Source organism: Nannobrachium achirus (assembly GCF_963921795.1).
Source record: "Nannobrachium achirus genome assembly, chromosome: 12".
NCBI lineage: Eukaryota > Metazoa > Chordata > Actinopteri > Myctophiformes > Myctophidae > Nannobrachium > Nannobrachium achirus.
In genome coordinates, this window is record NC_137832.1 from 19,264,475 (window position 1) to 19,290,939 (window position 26,465).

Below are 26,465 nucleotides of genomic sequence, written 5' to 3' on the forward strand. Positions count from 1 at the left end.
GAGGGCTTGTATATCGGGTAGGGAGGTAGGGCTTGGGGACCCTGTTCAGCTAGCCCCGGCGGCAGCAGCAGGGGGGGCAGGTGGCACAGGGACAGGGGCAGGGGCAGGGGCTGGGGCAGGCGCAGGAGCCGGGGCAGGAGTAGGGGCCGGGGCATTGAAACACCCCCTCTTGTGCCACTGCATGTCCCGCACACGTCGGACAGACTGGATCTGGGGAGCGGGGGCGTCCCAATCGTTCCAATGCTTGAAGTCTCCCCGCTCAAAGATATACTGGCGTCCTCTGTACCCTGGGTACATGTAGCCAACCCATCTGGAGAGAGGGTAAACACACGATGCTGTAAACGTTCTGTTTGCGTCATATCCTTCAATTATATAAGTAGTAGCATATCGTCGCTGTCTGGCCAAAACCTCTTAACTCCATTTTTGAGGTTTTTGATTTTTTGGCATAAATCAGGGCTATTGAACACCCTTTACATCTGAGTGTTGGTTAAAATAATATTGAACGAATGGAAAGTAGTAAAAAGTGCTTGGGACAAAACCTCCTAACTCCACACTTTCTGCCAAACCAGCTAACTCCACCCGATTGGCCCTCTCTTTTTTTTTCATAAATACGTGCTATTGAACACCCTTTACGTCTGTGTGTTGGTTAAAATAATATTGGACCAATGAAAAGTAGTAAAAAGCCCTTCGGTCAAAACCTCCTAACTCCACTTGAGCTCATTTTCCTGAAAATGAACATTTTGGAGTTAGGAGGTTTCGGCCCGACAGCAGAGATATGTAACTATGCGTTAGTGACTAATATATGTGCTGTATTTGAAGGACAAAAATAAGCACGCCAACACAGGATAATCATGGAAAAACAATGGAGACATGGACAGATATGAGGTGGGGTTCTTACGTTCCATTGAGAGCCTTGACGCTTGCTACACGGTCCTGAAAGCCATGTGCCCACAAACTGGGCACATCGTCGTCAACAATCTCCATCTTTCTACCACTGAAGTCGGCGTTCTCAAACAGATGTATCTTGTGATCAGGACTGTCCTATAGATGGTAAAAAAGAGATACAAAGATTATTGAAAACCCAATGAGGATTCAGGATGATAGGATTATAGTCTGGACACCACAACTTAATTTCTGTTATACTGCTAGAGAAGACCCTCAGCTAACCCACGATAACTAAAAAGGGGTCTAAATTCTAAATTATTATTAGTGTGGTTGCATAACAGGGCAACACATTATAGTTCTAGGGAAACTTTATAGACCTCTAGGGTAACTTTTCTGCCATTGGAAATGGCAGGGATAGGGAATCAATAGTGGTGGGAATCAGATTCAGTAGGGAATCAATGGGAGTGGGAATCAATAGGGAATCAAATGTCGAGCTTCACATGACAGTTAGCTTACTGTAGAATATAGTCAGCAACCGTCAGCAACCACTCTCGCAATTTCAAATTGCATCTTTCTAGTTATTATTATTAAATGAAGTATTTGGATGAATAAAGTAAACGTCAAGTCAATCTTGACTTTGATAATATCATTGACTAAATGGGTAAGTTATTAATCAGCAGATATTTCAATATAATCTAAGAAATGTGCACAAGTAGTAGTAATGGTACTAGTACTTTAGTACTTGGTGTAGTCGTGTGATCAGGCTATTAAGTGACATAAGTAAGTTTATAATTGAAATCATGAAGTGTGCACATCCTTGATTTAGAACATAATGTGGTGTTCATATCGATGTCGATGTGTTCTTAATAAAGACTGAGCGATAAAAGATACCCACCACTTTGAGTGGTCTTAGAGACAGGAAAGAGAAGCTGTTCTGACTGTTGGTCCAGGTGTCCCAGCGAGGATATTCGCCCTTGTCGAGGATGAACTGCTCACCTCCAAAGCCTTGGCGGTCATAACCCACCCAGCTTCATGGAGAAAAGAGGAGACAAGCAAGAGAAGTGGGCAGAAAAAAGGAAAAGAGAGACGTGAATGGAAGATTTGGGTCATGGCTATCTTTATTGAAATATGTAATACTTGAGTAGATTTGTGTCACGTGTCGCGTAACAATAGCAAATGACCAAGCATTACATTACATCACAGTCTTCACAGATGGCATTTGATATAGCAAAATATTAATGTTATATTTTGTTTCCAGAAAGACAAGACGTTGTTTGAAGTGCCATTCATTGGTGTGTTACAGTTTGTGATGTGTCTTCGGTGAATGTGACAATACTTACGGCCCAGACTCGACCAGGATAGAGCCCACCTTCTCAAGGCCCTTCTCTGACACGTCTTTGCACTCTGCAGCGAACTCAGCCTTGGTGCCCTGGAAGTTCTCATGCTCAAACAACACCACCTGGGCCAGAGAGCGACAACGAGGAAAGTTTAATGGGTGTAGCGTGGTACTCTCTCTCTCTCTCTCTCTCTCTCCATGGGTAGAGAGCCAATAGTGTTGTTAATGATAATAATATATATGGGGGGGGGGGGGGGGGGGGCCACTGACCTAGCGGTCCAGGCGCCTACCACATAGACTATGATGCCTGACTGCACGTTGCGCGGGTTCGAGTTCCGATCCCGACGGCCTTTGCTGCTTGTTTCTGCCTGTTTCCTCTACTGTACTATCAAATCAATTAAGGCAAAAAAAAACAAAAAAACACAGGAATAAAACAGGAATATCTTTAAAAAATCAAACCTCGGTTCGAAGTGAAGCGGTGAATTTTTATTCTATGTGTTCTAGAGCTATGAAATATGTGTTCTAGATCTATACATTCTGTTTTCTAGATCTATACTTTCTATGTGCTTTAGTTCTATATTTTTATGAATTCTGAAAGAATGAATGATTTTGTCTGGAGGGCCAAAATGTCATGTGAAGCTTGACCAATCCTCAATTCTGCATGCACGGGACATGTACGGGACAGACATTCTCACTCCTTGAGAATCTATGGGAATCCTCAAAAAAACATGTACGGGACAGACAAAGCCACTCCTTGGAAGCAGCTTTCACCGCTTCAAAAATAAATATATATACAAATATATACAAAGTAGCCTTTGTCTATTAGGGTGGCTGGAAGGCTGGACATTAGTAGGGAAAGTAGATGACATTTCAGCATTTGAAGCCGGGTCTTGATGATAAAGACCTTGCGAGTACAGGATGAATCTATCCCTGGATGAATAATGGCTAACTACTGTACATAAATGAGTTCAGTTTCACTTTAGAGCAGGGGTCTTCAACAGGGGGTCCGGGACCCCTAGGGGGTCCTCAGAGTTACTACAGGGGGGTCCTCCAAATCTTTGTGTGATAAGAACCTTTTTTCTCTAAACTACCACTTGAACCCTAGTATCCCTATTATGTGTGGAACATTAGCCAAGAATAACCAATCTACAAGAATAGCCGATTTACAAGCTCACAACGCCTGGACAGGCGTTGTGAGCTTGTAGATCGGCTATTCTTGGCAAAGAGGTTTGGTGTGGAGGGAAAAAAGAGCAGTCAGTATTGATGGTTCAAGCGGTTAAATGTCTAAAAATACACATTACACCAACAACATACACTGATGACAATGCTGTCAAACGAGTCTACTCTGTCTAAGAAATCTATGGACATTTCTAATCTCCAACACAATTTTATACAACATGTCGTGGGGGTCCCTGCTTCATCACTCTCTCGGCTAAGGGGTCCTCGGGCTAAAAACGTTGAAGACCCCTGCTTTAGAGCAGTGTTTCTCAACATTTTTCCTGCATGGGCACACTTTTCATGTCCCAAGAATCCATGGGCACACCAACATAATACGGGGGTGTAAATATCGTCACTGTCGGGAAGAAACCTTGTATCTCCAAGTTTCAAATGTGTAAATTTTTCGCAAAGTAAAGCCCTGCTTCATCGTACAAGGCTGTCGAACAAAAATAGTGAAAACAGCAGATCTACAAGCACACAAGGCCTCGCACCGCGAGGCGTTTTGTGCTTGTAGATCGGCTGTTTTCACTAGTTTAAATCATTTTTAAAATGATAAATACAATACTGACTTTCAAGCAGTTTCAAGGGGCACACTTGACCCTTCTCAGGGGCACACCAAAGGTCCCCAGGCACAGTGGTTGAGAAACACTGCTTTTTAGAGCATTCTGTACCTTGTAAGTGGCTCCAGCCCCTCCCTGGCTCTTCCCAGCAGGCAGCTGCTCAGGGGCACTCTGTTGCTCCGACATTCTCCTGGTCCACTGGTCCGCCTCTACTGGCAAAAGCACACACACGCACACGCAGACACGCACACACGGTCAGTCTGATGTTTCTAAGGTGTGAGTGTAGCGTTTCTCAAACGTCAAGGTCAAATGTCAAGGTCTCCCCTTAACTCTGGCAGTGTACAAATGGAACCAAATGAACCCTCACGGGTTCATTTGGTTCCATGTGTACACTGTCAGAGTTACAGACCTGTATGGGTCTATTTAGACCCCCATAAAAGGAACCCACAGAGTCCCCTGGAATCCACTTTGAGAACCACTGTGGTAATTGGAAGTCTGTCCAAATTATGAACGATGTTCAGCACTTAAAAACGTATTTACCAAGAGAAAAAATATCACTCACACTGATAATAATCTATCCATTTGTGGTTAGTTGACAACACACCACACCGAAATCCATCTAAAAACTTCAGTGAATGCAATACTTAAGCCAAAAGACTCATTTTACTCCACACAACATAAAATTCCTAGCATACCCTTCCCTTTTAGTCATTTAACCACTTGATCTCTATAAAAAAAATCAAATAAAAGAAATCTACAAGCTCTAGAGATCTACAAGCTCACATGCCACAACAAGCTTGCAGTTCTTCTAACGTTCTCTTAACAAAGTGTCAGTGGTCCTTACATGGTGACTTTCATACGTATCGCACGTAAAACACTGGTACGTGTCCATACTGGATTTTTACCTGGGTCAGTGTTGATTTCGTCGACTAAAACTATGACGAAAAATGTTTGTCGACTGCGTCTTTTTCACTGACGAAAACGAAATAAAAACGAAATAAAAACTAAGCTGTGGTGACTAAAACTAAGACTAAATATATTGACAATTTCGTCAGCAAAATAAAAACTAGACTAAAACTTTAGGGAGGGTCTAGTGGAGGAGAAAGTAATTTGGTTGCTATCAGGTGTTGCATGCTGAAAATAGCAGATCTACAAGCTCACAACGCGTCGCGCTGCGACACGTTGTGAGCTTGAAGATCGGCTATTTTCAGCATGCAACCAAGTGTAAAATCAGTCATTACGATGTCATCAAGGCCTGCCAAAATATATTTTAGTTGACTAAACCAACTGTAGATTTAGTCGCCATAAAATCTTATATTTAGTCGACTAAAATTAGACTAAAACTAAAATTTTCAGGTGACTAAATTATGACTAAAAACTAAATGACATTTTATTCAAAAGACTATGACTAAAACTAAATCAAAATTTGCTGTCAAAAACAACACTGGTTACGTGTCCATACTGGTAGCTTTTACCTGGGTATGCCTGACTGGAAGCGGTAATGTCCCTCTGTTTTTCGGTGCCACTTGTGGGGTGTGTTGGGTGGGGATGAGCCACTGGAGCCCAGGGGCAGGGGGCTATTTATGGTTTATTTCTGGCCACAACAGCAGAAAAAAGGAGGGTGTGCTGTTGATACAGCAAGTCTGTTCGCTCACATTGTCTCCATAACGCTGCCTCTCAATAGGCAGCTGTGTTGTTGGCACACACGCGCTGGCCCTGCCCGTCCCGTCCGTCCCGGCTGGCTGCCAGTATGTGGTGTGCACGGGCACAGGGAGAGGGAGCCAAGAGGATTCAGCAAACAGCCCGGATCAGCACAAACGTGCACAGGAACAGAACCGCACGCACGCACGCACGCACACAGACACACACACACCACACCACACCCAATTCACCAGGTCGTACGCTCCTCACCCATGTACATTAGGGCATTCACCAAATACTCGAATATTCGAATATCAAAGCCACTATTCGACGTTGTTCACCGAAGTCGAATATTCGTTTTTTTTTTTTTTCTTTAAAAAATCTATAGTTTATAAAGCTTGGCTAGATAGGAAGTCATAAGAATGAGTTGTAAATGCCCCTGGTGGATGAATTTGTTAATGCTCTATACCAGGGGTTCTCAAACCTTTTTAGGCTGTGACCCACAAAATAAACATATTTGAACTGGGGACTCCCACCCTGACAAGCACTTGGAATTGTAGGTATTACATTTAATGTGACTCGGTTCCGCAGATAAATATTGTGAAAATAGCCGATCTACAGCATCTAGAGCATGTAGATGGGCTATTTTCACAATGTTCGCCTCTTGCTTACTTAATATTTGACAGTTTGGCCAGTCCTGTCGAATATTCGAATACTTAGAGGTCGAATAATACTAAAAATCACTATTCGTGATTGAATGCCCTACACCACACCCAATTCACCACAGGTCGTACACTCCTCACCCATGTACATAAATATTAAAGTTACTGTATACAGAATCTCCAACAATCATCTCAAAGTAACCCCCCCCCCCCCTTCTATTCCCTTCCCTTCATAGGTTTGAAAAAAATAGCTTCATGTATAGAGCATTGCAGCGGAAGTGGTTTACAGGTGCCACTTAAAATCTCCCATTCATTTCCCTCATAGACTTTTACAAAAATATTTATACCAGTTATGTTAAGCCTAGAACCAAGCCATCCAGGATTGCAGTGAATCATGAACATGAAACCTTTGTTTCTATGGGAAGAACATTTTGAAAATCGCTAAACAAAGGGTATATTAAATGTAGCATATCAAATAATGTAATATTAAAATATGTTTTCACATAGGATCAAAGGTTGTATGGTCATGATTCACTGCAATCCTGGATGGCTTGGTTCTAGGCTTAACTTAATTGTTATAAATATTTTTGTAAAAGTCTATGAATGAAATGAATGGGAGATTTTAAGTGGCACCAATAAACCACTTCCGCTGCGATGCTCTATGGGGCCTCACAAAAACCTGCAGGATCCATTTCAGGTGATTTAGGCCAAATTGACTGAGGGCATGTGTTGATGAAATAGTATTCTGATCTTAAGCTAACAACGCATTGCATCGTGACAACAAATAAAAATAACAATGTAAATAAAAAAATAAATCTGATTTCATGCAGTTAAGAGCCCAGCATCTCAAACATCCTCCCACATACACTCAGGGTTCCCACGGTCATGAAATTCCTGGAAATATTTTGAAATTAGAAATATATTTTTCCAGTACTGGAAAAGTTTTGGAATTGATCAAGGGTCCTGGAAGGTCCTGGAAAAAATAGCTATGCATTGTCTTTGGTTATTGATTTTGTTAATACGTCTGAAATGAAAAATGTAACATTGGCCAAATTGTCAAATATTAGAGGCAGAAATTGTGAAAATAGCAGATCTACATGCTCACAACGCCTTGCAACGAGACGAGCAACTTATTGCTCGTCAGGGTGCCGGGGTCCCCAGTTAAAACATGATTATTTCTGAGGTCACAGCCTGAAAAGGTTGAGAACCACTGCCATACACTACCTGTCTTTGGGCATTGCGTATAGGAGTAAGCGAGTTAAAGCGACTTGTTATTGAGCGGAATTATTGTTATAATATAGTCTTGGAATAAATTGGTAAATTGGATAAATTGTGGGTTCATTGGTATAAATGTGTGGGAACCCTGTACACTGTACCACCCAAAATGGGGGGCAAAGTGCACTTGAAAAGCAGCAGAGAAGAAAACATGGTATGGTCATTTAAAAGATACCAGGCAGAGTCAGCAGCTCAACTCAATTAATTTTATTAAGAATTTACACTTTAGAACACTGGCCAGTACAACACAGTGCAATATACATCTTTTACTTTCAAAATTAAAAAAAAGAGGAAACATACAGAGACAGATAAAAAATAAAACCTCAAACTGCCCAAAAAAATGTATGACAAAGTAAAATACCATGTACAGACATACTAGGTACAAATGACTCCAACAATTCAACCATCACATTCACTTATAGCACTGTAATAGCATTCCCACATTGAGTCTACCGACATAATGGGCGATACAACAGAACGTTACTGACAAGAGGGGAACAGAGGTCAGTGCTACAGTGCATCAAGTGACAAAGTGCTTTATGGATGAGCAAAGCCAGGAGATGGCATTTAGTTGAGCTCTTCACCAGGTGCAAAATCTAATTGGTTTTGGAGTAAAATTGAGAGTGAATATGTCTTAACCTCATTTAAGACTATGTAGTGAACTGGTGCGTGCCACACACTCTAGTTATTAGGGTAGGGGTAAGTAGGGCTGTCACAATTGTTACATAATCGTCTGATCGCGTTTATTTGACATAATTCGCGATTCTTTTTCATAATCGTTTCCATGTTGAAAAATCTTCGTATATTTTTTTAAGTCAAAAATAGTGGAAATAGCAGATCTACAAGCTCACAACGCATCGCACCGCGTTCGGCTATTTCCACTATATCTTTTAAGTATAAAGTTGTCAAATATGTCAGTAATTTATTTGTATATTTAGGTTATGTGCCATATCTACCATGTGCAACTTCAAAGCCAAAAAAGCCAAACAGAAATGTAATGGTCAAAGACAAAAACACAATTAAATCGTAATCGCAAGTATTTGAGTGACAATTAATCGTCATGTAAAATGGCATAATCATGACAGCCCTAGGGGTAAGGTGACAGTGGACAGAGTGCCGAACATGCTCCACCTTCTCTATAAGGAGGACAATCGCAGTCTCTCAGCCACTCAGTACGAGCAAAGCTTATTGGAAATAACATTTGTTTTCAAAGAAATCCGGAAAACAAGACGACCTGACATAACATGATCCAGGCAAATGAAGGGGCGCTCGTAATGAATGTATGGCTCTTGGGGTGACACATTCACATGGATTCACATTGTCCTTGCAATCTTCATTCATTGTTGTCAGACAATCATTCATTTGATCCAACTGAGGTCTACTCTAAACTAAAGTGAAAACGTAGGTTGATTCGAGTTTAGTGTTTCCATGCCATTGTGTTGTCATTAGTGTTTTTGTGCAGATCAGCAGTGTATGTGTGACTGACACGTGCCAAACCTTCCCCCACACTTTCCCCACAAAAGAAATCTAGTAATTTAGAAGAATTTAAAGTTACACAGCACGTGTAATGCTGTTTAGTCATGGAATATACAGGGAGTGGAAGGCTTTTCCAGCCTCTACTGTAGTGTAGTGATGCATTTCATTGCTTCCAAAAACTCACACTTTTGTCTCTCTTTCAAATCAATGACAATACAAATATAGCTTTTAATGATTACAGATACTAAAAATAATATACACCTCTGCCGACAATCAGGTCAGCAGTGTTTTGTTCTCCGTGTCCAAATGTTCAAAGAATTATCCATGATCCGAAATGTCCTATGGCAATGCTTGTGTGACTATACCGCCCAGCGGCTTCCGCTGACCAACGCACCAATACTTCAGCGACGCCGACTTGTAAATCAGCGGCGTCAACTCTTAAATCAGATTTCTAAAAAAAATGAGTAAACCAAATACAAAACGTTGCCGAGGACATGGATATCCCTCCTCCTCCAGCTCGTAGTTGTAGCTAGGAATGGGACGATACGCGATATTATCGTTTATCGTGATAAAAAACACTCACGATAATCGTATATCGTGGAGATTTAATTTATCGTGATATCGTCCTCCGTCATGCACTGGGATCAATTCATCTTTTATTTGCCGAGCTGCATATATCCGGTACCACTTAAACCCTCTATAATTGGCAAAAGGTACTTATAATATACTACTTGATACTGTCTTTTTTTTCACTCCCTTTCAAATGTCTTTGCCAAAAAATAGCCGATCTACAAGCTCACAACGCGCCGCGTTGCGACGCGTTGTGAGCTTGTAGATCTGCTATTTTTTGGCAAATGTTCCACCCCAGGATAATGGATTTTGATTATCGCGATGATATCGTAAATCGCGATTTCTTTTGTCACAATAATCGTGATATAACATTTTCATATCGTCCCATCCCTACTGAGGACATAGATATCCCTCCTCCCTCCAGCTTGTAGTTGTAGCACTTCCAGTCAGATGAAGAGCCGTCGTGGTCCCAAAAGTCAACCATTTCCTGAAATGCGTCCTGACAGGATGTAACTGGTTTTCCCTCTCAGGGTTATTAAAGTGCCACTATGCTGAGCCCCTCCAGACGAAAGAAGAGCTTTTCGGAGGAACAAAGGGTGATATGGACAAGCGTGAGCAGCCTGATATATAGATATTTTTCCCTTGTCCGTTTGTTCCATTACTAGACCAAGACTCTCAGGAAAAAAAAGGCACCATGCACATGTACACGACCCCAGCTGGGAAGAGAGAAAAAAAAACTAAAACGAACAAAAGAAAAGATAGAAAATACATCAGCAGCAGCATAGTCCCAGACCATCGTCTCCAGGTCAAAAGTTAAGGCTTCTGTTTCATACAGATTCTTCTTTTTTTTTAAGGCAACCTTGAGGAGAGAATGGAGAGGTTCGTTTTAATGTTTGACCACCTGTTTGCTTCTCTTCTAACATGCTAGAGTGAGCATGCAGTACAAAATAGGGCATTAAACGACTTGTGATTTTTGCAAGTCGACTCAGTAAAAAGTTGAGTTGAAGTCGACTTTATCGTTTGATGACGTCATCACGTCACACACGACCCCCCCAATTATTTTGGAGGGGGGTCCCCAGATGATTAACTTAATGTGAAAGATTGTTTTCTCACTCAACCGTAAACAAACCAACAAAGTTTAAGTGTATAGAGGGTATCTTCACATTAATAAAGTGCCAATTTAAGGACTTTTTAATACCTCTAAAATGGCAAATTAAACATTGTCCAAATTGTCAAATATAGAGGTAGAAATTGTGAAAATAGCAGATCTACATGCTCACAACGCCTCGCATCGCGAGGCGTTGTGAGCATGTAGATCTGCTATTTTCACAATAGAAAGTATATATATATATATTCTTTTTTTCAACTTTGACTTTCGACTTTCTCTGGTGGGAGTCGACTTGTGTAATGAAGTGGACTTGTCGACTTTTTCGTTAATGCCCTTGTGCAAAACAAGACAGGCCCATGTGTTATAACATCATAAAATATTTGAGAAAATATAGCTCACCGACTTATTCACTTAGCTGTCATTGTCATATTGACTCAAACGCTTCTTAGACTTGAGCTCTCTCAACCACTGTGGCGATGATTCCTCCTCACTGAGAAAAGAGAGATGGACAGAATTAAAAAGAGGAAGTTCAAGGCAGGAAACATTGGTTGGAAGTCAAGAGCTGGACATACTGTAGTAGGAATTGAGTTCTCATTTATACTGAATGACTGAAATAGTTGTTCCTGTATCATTTGATTATGGCAAGATTAGGCTTATAGTATTTTAGGTCCCACCCTTTTTTACAGTACACTAATAAGACAAAATAAGACATAATAAAGCCATAATAAAGAAATAATGTGTTGGTAATTAGAACTTATAATGTTTTATTAGACAAGAACAAAGACAGAATAAGACAGAATAAAGCCACAATAAGGATGATGTTTTATTACCCCTTGAATGAAACATAACATATCAGGGTCCCAACAAACTCTAATAAGTCCTATAAGACCAATCAGGGTCTTAAATAAGTAGACTTTGTTAACATTAGGCTTCATTAGAAAATAATGTGCTCTAATTACAAACAAATTAGCACTCATTATCACAGAATTGTACTGTAAAAACTAATCAACGACAAGGTAATTAGAACTTATCATTTTTATTAGACAGAAACAAAGACAGAATAAAGCCATAATTAGGATGGTGTTATTAACCCTTGAATGAAACGTAACAAATCAGGGTCATAACAAACTCTTCTTATTTAACATTAGGCTTCATTACAAAATAATGTGCTCTAATTACAAACAAATTAGCCCTCATTATCACAGAATTGTACTGTAAAAACTAATCAACGACAAGGTAATTAGAATTTATTAGACAGAAACAAGACAGAATAAGGATGATGTTATTACCACTAAAATGAAACGTAATAAATCAAGGTCCTAACAAACTCTTCTTATTTAACATTAGGCTTCATTACAAAATAATGTGCTCTAATTACAAACAAATTAGCACTCATTATCACAGAATTGTACTGTAAAAACAAATCAACAACAAGGTAATTAGAATTTATTAGACAGAAACAAGACAGAATAAGACAGAATAAGGATGATGTTATTATATGAACAATGGCCGAACTCTCCACCAGGGGGAGCTCCTGAGCACATTTCTTCCCTGCCTGCTGCAGATGAAGAGAGGAGGAAGCCAGCAGCAGAGCAGATAGCTCCATACGTTTTTCTAAGAGAGTGTTTTGACACATGTTCCAAAGCTTTAAAAGCTGATTCTGAGGCAACTAAATGTGATTAACCTTACAGACAGTGATTTTCTATGTTACTGTATGCTGCCAGATGACCTTTTCTTTTGATGAAGAATCTCTGGTGAGTGTGTCTTTCTTAACAAGGGTGCTAAGCTAACTGTTAGTATGCAGCTTCATGCTAACAGTTAGCTTAGCACCCTTGTTAAGAAAGGCACACAAAAGACAATTACACTCACCAGAGATTCTTCATCAAAAGAAAAGGAAACGTACTCTCAGGTCATCTGGCAGCATACAGTAACATAGAAAATCATTTACTCAATGTCTGTAAGGTTAATCACATTTAGTTGCCTCAGAATCAGCTTTTAAAGCTTTGGAACATGTGTCAAAACACTCTCTTAGAAAAACATATGGAGCTCTCTGCTCTGCTGCTGGCTTCCTCCTCTCTTCTTCTGCAGCAGGCAGGGAAAAATGTGCTCAGGAGCTCCCCCTGGTGGAGAGTTCGGCCATTGTTCATATAATAACATCATCCTTATTCTGTCTTATTCTGTCTTGTTTCTGTCTAATAAATTCTAATTACCTTGTCGTTGATTAGTTTTTACAGTACAATTCTGTGATAATGAGTGCTAATTTGTTTGTAATTAGAGCACATTATTTTGTAATGAAGCCTAATGTTAAATAATAAGAGTTTGTTATGACCCTGATTTGTTACGTTTCATTCAAGGGTTAATAACACCATCCTTATTATGGCTTTATTCTGTCTTTGTTTCTGTCTAATAAAAATGATAAGTTCTAATTACCTTGTCGTTGATTAGTTTTTACAGTACAATTCTGTGATAATGAGTGCTAATTTGTTTGTAATTAGAGCACATTATTTTCTAATGAAGCCTAATGTTAAATAAGTAGACTTTGTTAAGACCCTGATTGGTCTTATAGGACTTATTAGAGTTTGTTGGGACCCTGATATGTTACGTTTCATTCAAGGGGTAATAAAACATCATCCTTATTGTGGCTTTATTCTGTCTTATTCTGTCTTTGTTCTTGTCTAATAAAACATTATAAGTTCTAATTACCAACACATTATTTCTTAATTATGGCTTTATTATGTCTTATTTTGTCTTATTAGTGTACTGTAAAAAAGGGTGGGACCGTATTTTATAGGTTGAACTTGAATTAGGTAAATCAAATATTGATGAATTAACTAGAAAGACTAAGAGCATAAGAGTCCAAGAGCAGCCCCTAGATGCTGTGCCGGTCCTCACACCCATTATATTACTGAGCAAACACCCAATACTATATTAGTATTGATTGATATATTAGTATTGATTACTATCAGAATACAGTGCTTATTACTTTATTATTATTATTCTTTTTTTGTAAAATGTTATATCACTTTAACCCATCTTTAATATTTCAATTTGAGAATTTAAGCGTATATTAACTATATTTATATTCTTGAGCTGGTTGAGGTCTCTCCATGTTGCATTCAAAAGCATTGGAAATCTCTGGAGGGCGTTGCTTACCCATTCTCTTTGCCGCCAGAGGGGGGCAGTACACGGGCTGCCCGTGGGAGGAAGGGGGACTTGGGAGAGCGAGAGAGCTGAGAAGGAGCAGGGACATCAAGCTGACCCTCTGGTTCACCCCTCTTCTTCAGCTGAGCCTGAGGAGCAGAGAGGAACAAGACAACTCAAGACTAGAATAAAAACGACTAGTACATAAAACAGATAGTTTGGTTGTTTTATGACAAATTGCCTACTAGTACAGTGGTTCTCAACCTTTTCAGGCCGTGACCCCCAAAATAATCATATTTTAACTGGGGACCCCCACCCCCACCCTGACGAGCACTAAGAGTTGAGGAATTACATTTGGCATAACACGGTGCTATTGTGAAAATAGCAGATCTACAGATCTGCAGATCTCGCGCTGCGAGGTTTTGTGAGCATGTAGATCTGCTATTTTCACAATTTCTGACCCTAATATTTGACAATTTGTCCCATGTTTAATTTGTCATTTCAGAGGTATTAAAAAGTCCTTCAATTGTCACTTTAGAAATGTGCAGATAGCCTCTATACACTTAAACTTTATGTTGGTTTGTTTACTGTTGAGTGAAGACTGTTGAGTGAAGACAACAACGTTGCACATTAAGTTAATCATCTGGGGACCCCCCAGAATAATTTGGGGACCCCCCTGGGGGTCCCGACCCACAGGTTGAGAACCACTGTACTAGTACACTTACAGACATACTAATCTTCTATGTGGTACTCACTGCAAATTTTAGGTTTTATGGTCATTTTAAGTCATCTGCAAACATTTTGCATCAAACTATTAACAGCTAATGCCTTATTCATACAAGTTGATGCCTTCATAAAAAAAAAAAAAAAAAAAAATCAACTGGTATGTCGCTTTATCACTATCTAACATTAACATTCTGTGTGGGTGCAATCTTATTGCATTACATTTAAAGAATATATAAAAATATATAATATCGTCGTTGTCGGGCAGAAACCTTGTATCTCCAAGTTTCAAATGTAAACCTTTTTTCGACAAGTGAAGCCCTGCTTCACCATACAAAAGTAGTGAAAACAGACGATCTACAAGCACACAATGCCTCGCGTTGCGAGGCATTGTGTGCTTGTAGATCGGCTGTTTTCACTAGTTTAAATCATTTTTAAAATGGTAAATGCAAAACGAACGGTTTTGGACATACAAGGTTTCCACCCGACAACAACGACATGTAAATTATATATGCACATATATAATATGTATCCACCGACAGCGATTGCCTGCACCTGGCAGCGCTACTGACACACCGCCATCAAGAGCGTCTCTCTCCCAACACCTACTCCGGGTGATTTTAATTAGTTCAAGATTTAATTAATATCCATCTCCACTTTCTGAGTCAGGGTAATTAGGCCCTGCGTGAGACCGGACTTAAAGAACCCTAGAGATGCAGACGAACAAGCTGCTCACAGCTCACCTTTAGCGCTGAAGGGTCCATCATCCCGGGGAACAGGGCAACCCTCTGTGGCTGTGAGGAAGCAGCAGAGCGGGAGTCTGCTCCTCTGGCCTGCTCCTCAGAGTCAGACTCTTCCTGTTTGTTCTCCACCTTGTCCTCTGTGACGGGGTAAGACAAAAAACAAGTCACCGTTTAAAGATGTATTTAGGGTTGTCACGATTATGACATTTGATTTTACCTGATAATTAAATAATTGCGATTAACGATTTAATTAGGTTTTTGTCGTTGACAATTACATTTCCGTTTGGCTTTTAGGCTTTGAAGTTGCACATGGCAGATATGACCCCTAAGCTAAATTTGCAAAGAGATTACTGACATATTTGACAACTTTATACTTAAAAAAGGACAACGCATCGCGACGCGTTGTGAGCTTGTAGATCGGCTATTTCCACTATTTTGGAAAATGTTTGAAAATATATGAACATTTTGGTGAATGGAAACAATTATGACGATTATGACAAAATAATTGCGATTATGTCAAATAATTATGATTAGACGATTATGTAATAATTGTGACTGGCCTAGATGTATTTACAGCGTAACTGCATTGCAATTATATTTTCAAGTGAATTTTTCCCGGCTCCCAATTTACTCGTTATGCCAATTCCTATTTTCACCCATATACCGGTAGTCCCTGTCACTGCAGAATTTGGTGCGACACCCCTGCAGGTGTGTACTGAGTACTGACCCGTAGAGTCTCTGTAGCGCCAGTCCTCGGTGGCACCAGCCTGTCCCTCTGGAGGGGCAGTCAGGGCGGTGTTCTGACGCGCCGCTCTGGAGGGCCGAGACCGAGGTGCCCGCTTCTTGCCCAGCTGAGCTCTGGAGCGCAGGGCGCTGGTGTCCAGTAGCGTGGCAGGGGCCTGGAACAGAAAACATCAGCAAACTAAAGATTTGAACAACACAAACAAGACAGCTGGGTTTTGGGCATGGATAACATGAGCGTTGGCATGAATCTTAAAACGGTGATGTGCATATTTGAACAACGATGAGCTAAGATGCTAGCGAAGCTTTAGTCTGCATCTTGAAAATGTAACTTGAAAATGTTATATACTATACTTACTGTCATCATTTACATGTGATATACATACATCTTGACAAAATGATGCGCCATAAAGAGCTTTGTGTATTTAATGCTGCTGAGCTTTGATTCGTTTAGCAGTGTGAGCTGTGTAGTTCACTCTGTATTCCACTCAGACAGGCCTACTCGTGTAGCGACACATTCATACAGTATAAACATAAATGCAGGGGACATTATGTCACCCTGAATTCAGACAGCACAGGTACAATGAACTGGAATTTTTAAAACTGAATTGTCTTTAAAACTAATCTTTCTTTTTTTTATGCATATCATCATGTTATCAATGTTGACATGTCTTTGTCTGCTACAAACACACTGCCAAACTGTAAGAAGTCGTCGTACCATAAACTTCAATAAGTGGGGACTTACCTCTGGGAAATTAAGTGGTTCAATCTCAGATGGGGCCGAGAGGCCGTCTGGAGTGTCAGTGTGGATGGACGGGGCAGGGTCCTCTGGCGTCTGAGGTGGAGTTGGCTTCCTTGGCGAGGGGCTGGGGTTGCTTTCAGAGGATGGTGTAGCTGGGGTCAGGCTAGAGGAAAAGGGAAAAAGAATAATGTTAGGCATTGCATCTGAAGCTGCAGAACTACAGCAGAGCATTTGTTACAAACTCCGTTTCAGATTAAACACCATGTGAGTCCACTTAAACACTTTGCGAGTTTCCCGAGTTTGTGTATAGCTGTTCCAATGATGCATCGATTAACCACATTAGATGTGGTTGATGATGCAATGATAAACCACAATCTTCCCATTTGCTGAGTTTAACAGTAGTTGGCTATACACCTTGATTGTCCCTAGGGAAGTTTATTGGAGTCCTCTCATCTGAATGGTGATGGTAAAGGACTACAAATTCCAGCAAGTCAAAATATTAGGTTGTAAATTCAGGAGGCAATTCTTATCCAGGTTATGTTTGTTGTGATGCTGCCATCTGGCCACAGGAGGTCAGTGCAGGACTGCAATGAGAGATGCAGATCATAACGTGATGGTTGGTGTGGAGCTGTGATCGGCTCATGTTTAAATTTACCATTTAGGGGTTACGGTACACGTCTTTCTCAGGGACACTTGGACGCATAGACCGGGGGGGGGGGGGGGGGACCAGTGACCTTCTGAATAGTGATTACCAGGTGCCTTTTCTACCCACCAAGCTACATATTGAGCTACGAATATGAGAATGTATCCTCTAACAGTGTCACACTCTGCCCAGTGAGCTACTGTACAGCCTATTTCCGAAACGTACAGCCTGCCCTGATAACGTAACACCGGGACGGTACACAATAACCACCGTGATTCAAAACTCTCTGCAGTGCTGCGATACCAGGGAGCGAATAGGAGCAAGAGGAAGAATAAAGCTCACTTTACACTTCACTGCATGATGGTGTCACTTGCAGAGAAAAGGGGGGAAAGGTAGGACTGTCACGACTATGACATTTTACATGACGATTAATTGTCACTCAAATAATTGCGATTAACGATTTAATTGTGTTTTTTGTCGTTGACAATTACATTTCTGTTTGGCTTTTAGGCTTTGAAGTTGCACATGGCAGATATGACACATAACCTCAATATACAAAGAAATTACTGATATATTTGTCAACTTTATACTTAAAAAAGAACATTGGTAGTGGAAATAGCCGATCTACAAGCTCACAACCCGTCGCATCGCGAAGCGTTGTGAGCTTGTAGATCTGCTATTTCCACAATTTTTTATGTAAAAAAAGAATATGAGCATTTTTCAACATGGAAACGATTATGAAAAATAATCGCGATTATGTCAAATAATCGCGATTAATTGCGATTAGACGATTATGTAATAATTGTGACAGCCCTAGGGAAAGGAGGAAACAAAGAAAAGAAAACAGATTGGTTCTTTTTGGCATGCGAAGCGACACGGTCATGTTATGGAATATCGTCCCATCCCCTTGAAAAGGCTGATATCTGACGGCTACGGTGACTTTCTCCAAAGGTTAGAGGAGCCTCTCTGGGAGAAGACGTAATAAGAGATCTCTCGTCATTGCTGCACCCAGTGTGTGATGCTTTTTCACCGATCAGAGAGGGGTGTTGGATTGCAAATTATAGAGGTTATACAGAAATGTATATACAGTAGGAAGAGGGATGAATCAGCAAGATTTTAGAAGGTCGTCACTGTGCACACGGGGCGAAAACGCAGGGGGGAAGGGAAGGGTGCTGGTAGGAAACGAACAGTCACTTATGGAATAACATTCAAGGACGTGAGATGGGGGTCCGTGGCCAAATACATATCATTTTGGGGGTCCTTCACATGAAAAGGTCTGAGAACCACTGATATAGTAGTCTCTCAAGAACAGACTAACTGAGCTCCATTTAAGTGAAAAGGACATTTTCTTTGACGATGGCTGTCCAGATTGCTGACATAGAAACATACAGTAGGTTTTTCAAAAAACCTTAGAAGGATTCAAAAGACACTTATAGAATCGGGTCAAAATTCTAATTTTCACGATTTTTCAAAAATAGCAGATCTACAAGCTTGCAGCGCGGCACTCGGTGCCGCGCTGTGAGCTTGTATATCTGCTATTTTTCAATAGTTAAAGCATAAAATAATGATACACAATAATGTGTACCCGTTCTAAATGGGTTAAAGGGTGGGGAGGGTGCTGGTAGGAAATATGAACAGTCACTTATGGAATAACATTCAAGGACGTGACCAGAAACACAAAGCAACGCCACGCGTAGGGCCGTCGCGATTATTTGACATAACCGCGATTATTTTTCATAATCGTCATAATCGTTTCGTGTTGAAAAATGTTCATATATTTGTTTTAAAGTAAATCATAGTGGAAATAGCAGATCTACAAGCTCACAACGCACCGCGATGCGACACGTTGTGAGCTTGTAGATCGGCTATTTCCACTATCAATGTTCTTTTTTAAGTATAAAGTTGACAAATATGTCAGTAATGTCTTTGTATATTTAGGTTGTGTGTCATATCTGCCATGTGCAACTTCAAAGCCTAAAAGCCAAACAGAAATGTGATTGTCAACGACAAAAACACTATTAAATCGTTAATCGTAATTATTTGAGTGACAATTAATCGTGATGTAAAATGTCATAATCGTGACAGCCCTAAACACGCATCAGCCGCATGAAAAAGGCTTTGTGCCTTCATTCAACATGAATGAGAGAAGAGTGTCCAAAGAAATGTCCCCGCATATCTGAACGGCTCTAAATCAGATAAATGCCCTCCTAGGGGAATGGAGAGAGTGAGACAGGCAGAGAGAAGGTCAAAGAAATGTTAAAGTTTGTTATATGAAATGTGCTACCTGAGAAAGCAAGACAAATAGCTAGTCTGTGACCTGTCTGTGAGTCACTGTGTGTGTGTGTGAGTGTGTGTCTGTCTGTCTGTGTGCGCGCACGTGCGTGTGTGCGTGCCTACCTATCATCAGTGTGAAGCCCTGTCTCCCAGGTTCCGTACTGACTGTCTGTCTCATGGACCAGTGTGTCTGTGTCCTTCCCCTCATCCTCACCACTGCCACTCTGCTTCTGCTGCACCTGAGAGAGAAGATGGATAGAGAGAGAGAGAGAGAGAGAGAGAGAGAGAGAGAGAGAGAGAGAGAGAGAGAGAGAGAGAGAGAGAGAGAGAGAGAGATTCAGAAGGGATAGACAGACAGAGACAGAGATGAACAGAAAGTGGAATAGAGACAGAGGGATAGAGTTAAATGGACAGATAGAAGGATAGAGACAGAGAGAGAGGGAGATATAGAGCGAGAGAGTTAGCAATTATTGATGAAAGAAGAGTCTTGCAGTGTGCCACCCATTTCATGTGGTAACATTTTGAAAATACATTTGTAAAACATCTCTGCTCCATTGTATGCAGTAATATAAGTGGATACCAGAGATCGGATGGAGGGGTTGATCTGGATGTTGTGTTGTAAACTATACCACAGTAAAATGAAACTGGGACATTTTACAACATTCCAGAGGCACTATTAGATAAACGTATGTTACATGAAGAACTTGATTTACCTCATTTCATTCTTTGTTTTCAGTTGATTCACTTAATGTCATTCTTTGTTTTTTCTGGATGCCACTTAAAGTGCAGTTTAATGACATCTTGTAAATATTCATTTAAATTGTTAGAGGCAAATTATTAGAGGCAACCCTGTAAATATCCATCTGAAAAACCACTTGAATTATTGAGAGGCAACGCTGTTTTGTACCATCAGAGGCACTTTGACATTTCAGGGGGCATCTGCCCCTGTACGCATTGAAAATCAGGGGGCATCTGCCCCTGTACATGGTGAAAATTAAACTAATGTAGAGAGAGTAGGCTACCATCTTAAAAGTATTTTTCAATGATTAGCTCATGTGCAAAGAGGCATCATCAAATTTCTAAACTGCAGCTAAATGATGACCACACAGATACTATATATTATAGAAAATGATATACACACTGACACACAAAAGATTTGTTTTCACGGGAGGGTACACATTAATCAGTCCTAATTATAGTTTTGCGGCTATGACCCCTAGACGACACTAGAGCCATCCAATCATTGGTTGTCTGTTAAGTCTATCAGCATGGTCTGGGTCTGGGACAGGGACCCAGCACCCTGCAATTCACGACAGGTCACCAAGTGGAGATGCCAAGTTCAGCAAGGTTCAAAAACTATAGTCAGGGGATATTAATAAAACCTGGGAATAAATTCCTACCAAACAATTTCTTCACCAATGTGTTCATAAAGGTGTCTAGTAACATATCTAACAAAGATTGAAATTCAACATCCCTAGCAAAATGTTTGACAGCTAGGGTAATTCTGGGTCTCATTCACTTACTATACACTATACTGTAAGGGAAAAAATTACTCCCAAAAATATGCTTTAAGTAGCATGTCAGGGGTCTAACTAGGTGTTTTTAATTATTCTGAATCCATTGCAAGCATTTGTTTTGCACGAAAAACATTCAACTTTTCACAGTTGTATGAGGTCCATTTTTGGCCCAAGGAATGTTTTCCGTGCAAAACAAATGCTTGAAATGGATTCAGAATAATTAAAAACACCTAGTTAGACCCCTCACATCCCACTTAAAACATTTTTGGGAGTCATTTTTTCCCTTATAGTACAGTGTATAGTAAGTGAATGAGACCCAGAATTACCCTAGCTGTCAAACATTTTGCTAGGGATGTTGAATTTCAATCTTTGTTAGATATGTTACTAGACACCTTTACGAACACATTGGTGAAGAAATTGTTTGGTAAGGAATTTATTCCCAGATTTGACAGGTATTCTGCTAATTTCCCCTGACTAGGAGTTATTCCCAGATTTGACAGGTATTCTGCTAATTTCCCCTGACTAACTAACATCCTTACTGTTAAAGAGATGCCCAACAGATGGCGAATCAAGATAACTTGATGTGCGTTTATTTTTTTCTAGCACCCTCAATTGGAGCAAGGAATAACTCAGTCCCAAGAAAAACATCTACAACAGGAAAAGGAAGAAACGGGTACGGTGTAGACTGCATACTATCAAACCACCTGCTCCCATTATGTTCATCGAGGATATATTTGACCATAAACACAATAGGACACGTTGGCAACAATCGCATCGTTCAATCAACGTGACATGAATCTGAAGGCAAGATAAGGAACGTAGCCTGAGAGAAGTGGGAGAAGAAAAACCATGGCTTAGATACACAATAACAATAACACACTAGTACTGGTACTGCCAAATAGTCCATGGCCCAGTGAATAATGGACTAGGGTTGGTTAATGGTTCCCACCCCCACTGTTGGACAGCCGACAGAGCTGCTGATAGCGCTACATTGTGTGGCCAGCAGTTGGTGCGTCGGATAATGAAAGGTAACAGGATGAGCTCATAGGGACGAGCAAGGGTGTCGCAACCAAATTCTGGGCCCTGGGTACAAGGATTCGCTCACATTTTGCGCTTTAACCATTGAAAAATAGCAGATATACAAGCTCACATGCGAGCTTGTAGATCTGCTATTTTTGAGAAATCGTGAACATTTGTGCAAATCTTTGAATGTTTCAAATCCTTCTAAGGTTTTTGGTTTTTGGATGTTTCTCTATTTCAGCGGTGCTCAAACTTTTTCATGTCAAGGACCCCCAAAATGAAACGTAATTGGCCACGGAACCCCATCTCAATATTTAGTTCCAGGGTTGCCCCCAGAAGCAAAATTTGAGTTACAAATGTTTGATTAACAAATACTTATAGCCTATATCCAAAGATTTGTGCACATTTTCACGACTTAGTGCCGCGCCGTGAGCTTGTATGTCTTCTATTTTTCAATAGCTAAAGTATACAATAATTCCAGGCCCCTCCTCCTTGGGCCCTAGTAACTCAGTCCCACTCACTCCCCCCCTTGTGACGCCCCTGCTCATAGGGACAAGGAGAGGGACATGGAAGGGTGGGCGGACGGACGGAGTGTGTGTTTGCTGTCTACTGAACCGAGCTTCTTTTAATGAGGCTGCTACAGAGGGCATACTGTCCCCCCCCCAAAAAAAACACACACACTGCTCCTGACGCACGCACGCGCATGAACCGACGAACCTGGCCCACATTAGGGCATTCACCGAATATTCCAATATCAAAGTTACTATTCGACGTTCTTCACCGAAGTTGAATATTCGCCTTTTTTTCTCTCTTAAAAAAAGTTATAGTTTATAAAGCTTGGCTAGATAGGAAGTCATAAGAATGAGTTGTCAATGGTTCTCAAACCTTTTTAGGCCGTCACCCCCAAAATAAACATATATGAACTGGGGACCCCCACCCTGACAAGCACTTGGAATTGTAGTTATTACATTTAATGTGACTCGGATCCGCAGATAAATATTGTGAAAATAGCAGATCTACGTTGTGAGCATGTAGATCGGCTATTTTCACAATGTTCGCCTCTTGCTTACTTAATATTTGACAGTTTGGCCTTTCGATTATTCGAATACTTTGAGGTCGAATAATTCGAAGACTAAAAATCACTATTCGTGAATGCCCTAGCCCATATAGGAACAAATTAAATGTCTGAATATTCCTGATCACAGGGCTATGTCACCCGAGGTATTGCCCGAGACGACTGCAATGATAAACACCTGGGTGTCCATTCTTGCTGCAGTTTTATAGGATGTGTTCATGCCTTGACGCATGTCTCTGACCAAAAGCTTGCATATTAACCACTTACTGTACAGCAAACCTTATATGCTTTGCTGTACATCAATCAAATATAGCTGATCTACAAGCTCACAACCGTCACAACTGTAGATCTGCTACTTTTGCAGAATGTTCAGCTACTATCACATTATAGGGGTGCCAGGGTGAAAGAAGTTAAAGGATTCTTGCACAGATTCGATTGTGCAGAATCTGCAGCTGCACTTTTCATTTAAGGTAGCTTTGAACCGCACAGATTCGGCCACGAATCGCCGTCGGAAAGCATCGGGTGCTGACAGGTAGCCATCGGGAGCACAAGCCCAAAGGTTTCACCACTTGAGCTCTATTTACATTCGCTATTTTCTAAAAGAATGTTGAAAGCAAGGCCAAATAAGCAACTACAATTCAGAAACAAGCCCAAACAAAAGCAACCAGCAACAAGAGACTTTACAGGAAAACTAGACCAAAGTCGCTTATAATGAGCAGACCTGGCAACACTGTCAAAGCAGCGTCTGCCAGCCGTCTGAATGCAATGTTCGTCGCCCGACTTTTAAATGCCAAGTTTGCCAACTAATGCCAGCAGACTACAACAAACTGGCAGTTTGGAGCTGTTGGAAGTAGGCTGTTTGGTGTGGAGAGTGGAGACACCTTTAGAATGGGTTATCTTAAAGTACAGTTTGCAGGGTTAAGTGGACTGATCAGTGTTCCTAAATCAGCGGTCAAGTCCATATGAACAAAGCTTGTATTGATTCATTTGTGGACAGACACAAAGATAAGCTAAGTGCAAAATCATGAGCATGAGATAAACAACAAACATGAGACAGAGAAACATAAGACAGGGACTGACCCATCCTAACACAGAGAGAGACAGGACAAGACGTGGAGCACATGACAGACATCAAACATGACCATGAGATGATCATGATGGAGCCAGGGCAATGATGACGGAGAGCAGGCGAGACAGGGTGAGGGAGGGGGGAGAGAATGCGATAAAGAGCAAGCGAGAGACAACTGTAGTACCGGATATCATTCATCAACTCTGCCTTTCCTGAAAGGAACAAAGAACAGCTAGGATAACAGTGAGAATGGCATTCAGCACTGCTCCCTCCATCTGAAAAACCACTTGAACTCAAGTACATCCTCTTTTCAAGGCTCTGCCGACCATCGCTCTACCACTTAAGCCCTATATTGAAAATAGATTAACCATACAGATCTAAAAAAAAAGTGAATATTGTGTAAAAAAGCATTGCAGATGCCATAGCACCCCAAATCATAACTGACTGCGGAAACTTCCCACTGGAATTCAAGCAACTCTGACTTCAGAAAGTTGAATTTTTTCTATACTTGTTTTGAGCGTTCTCGTTTAACTCATCCAGAGCCCAGGACATTAACGGATTAGGGGGTCCAGAGTGCCCCCTCCCGGCCCCATTAACAGCCATTGTCTTATTTTGAAGGCCAGAAGTCTAGACCGGAAGTACTTCCGGTCTGACGTCATCGGATCCTGCGACGGAACCGAACATTGTTTACGTGGTGCCATGCTGGATTGCATAGGAGCGTTTATACATGTGTTTTATAAGCGAGCATCTGCCTCCATCTTCGCTTCTAAAGTGTTGTTTTGAGATAATGGACATTAAAGATGAGATCGGCCGTCCACCTCAATGTTATGGGATGACTATTGTGTGCTCGTGGAGCCGTGATGATGACAAATCAGCGCGGATTTCGTCTCCGGAGCGTCGGCCATTGTACTAGGTATTTTTACTCGCCGTTACAGTAATATATTACTTTTCGCGCGACATCACGCATTCGGCACTATACGTACTCTAGTACTTATCGCGTGACATCACGCGAAAGGCACTAGATGAGTTAATATTGTAATATGTTGAAATATGGACTTTTGATATTCATGAGCTGTATGCCATTAGAATTCAGAATTTTGCCATAACAATTCAGAATTTTGAAGGGAGAGCATTTACGCAGTGCTAGGCTAGCTCCAACAACAATCAAGAGATCAATGGAGCACAAACGTCTCAAATCCACAACAGTTCCTGAGCGGTAGCCTTGCTGATCCTTTAATAATAATATAATGGATTTGTCCCTGAGGTGATAAATGTACCGCGTTGAAAAGCTAACGTACAGGACTAAGCAAGTAAAGTCTGAATAGGCAGGCCTCATAAATCTCCGTTAAGTGAATTCCTACATCAGCTATCCACTCTGTGCATTGTGTTGTATTGCCTCATACCCAAACCACTCCCTCACTTCAGCAGCACAGAGGAATGTTATGAGCAGGTACCTTAGTGGTTCTCAACCTTTTCAGGCCGCGACCCGCAAAATAAGCACTAAGCACTAAGAATAACATTTTGTATAACACAGTCCTAATGTGAAAATAGTCGATCTACATGCTCACGCCTCGCGTTAGATCGTCTATTTTCACAATTTCTGCCTCTAATATTTGACAATTTGGCCAATGTTTAATTTGTCATTTCAGAGATATTAAAAAGGCCTTAAATTGTCACTTTAGAAATGTGCAGATAGCCTCTATACACTTGAACTTTATGTTGGTTTGTTTACAGCCTCTATACACTTGAACTTTATGTTGGTTTGTTTACTGTTGAGTGAGAAAACAATGTTGCACGTTAAGTTAATCATCTGGGGACACCCCAAAATAATTTGGCGAACCCCCTAGGGGTCCCGGCCCACATGTTGAGAACCACTGCCTTAACATAGTAACATAAAAAAAAAGACTTTCAGTAAAACCCATTTAAAGCAAAACAACATTCTGGTAGATGTTTAGGTTGTTACCTTACCACGATGTAACTTAATGAATAAAATATTCTCCCCATTAACTTGCATTGCAGTGTCAACTTCTGGTTGATTTTTTTAAC

At 40.8% G+C, this 26,465-nt stretch overlaps 3 protein-coding genes across 3 annotated transcripts in view; 1 reads left to right on the plus strand and 2 right to left on the minus strand.

Moving 5' to 3' along the window:
- Positions 1–26,465, plus strand: part of LOC308296273 (RNA-binding protein Musashi homolog 1-like) — a gene marked incomplete at both ends in the record, with an annotated part of 340,664 nt that overhangs the window by 91,403 nt on the left and 222,796 nt on the right. The window lies entirely within an intron of this gene.
- LOC308296364 (beta-crystallin B3-like) lies at positions 46–4,194 on the minus strand (the record flags this gene model as incomplete). The annotated part of the gene is made up of 5 exons (XM_080739623.1): positions 4,111–4,194; positions 2,226–2,344; positions 1,781–1,913; positions 899–1,041; positions 46–310 (listed from the first exon to the last, which is right to left on the minus strand). The coding sequence occupies exons 1-5, from the start codon at positions 4,183–4,185 to the stop codon at positions 46–48; spliced, it is 735 nt and encodes a 244-aa protein (XP_080595749.1). The 5' UTR covers positions 4,186–4,194.
- LOC308295196 (uncharacterized protein) overlaps positions 9,933–26,465 on the minus strand; it is a 47,141-nt gene continuing 30,608 nt past the window's right edge. The window contains exons 7-13 of the mRNA XM_080738194.1: positions 19,862–19,977; positions 16,825–16,984; positions 16,066–16,237; positions 15,339–15,475; positions 13,885–14,021; positions 11,131–11,221; positions 9,933–10,482 (exon numbers count right to left, since the gene is read on the minus strand). Of these exons, the coding sequence (XP_080594320.1) occupies positions 11,143–11,221; positions 13,885–14,021; positions 15,339–15,475; positions 16,066–16,237; positions 16,825–16,984; positions 19,862–19,977 (801 nt within the window). The 3' untranslated portion in view covers positions 9,933–10,482; positions 11,131–11,142. The remainder of the gene's footprint in view (positions 10,483–11,130; positions 11,222–13,884; positions 14,022–15,338; positions 15,476–16,065; positions 16,238–16,824; positions 16,985–19,861; positions 19,978–26,465) is intronic.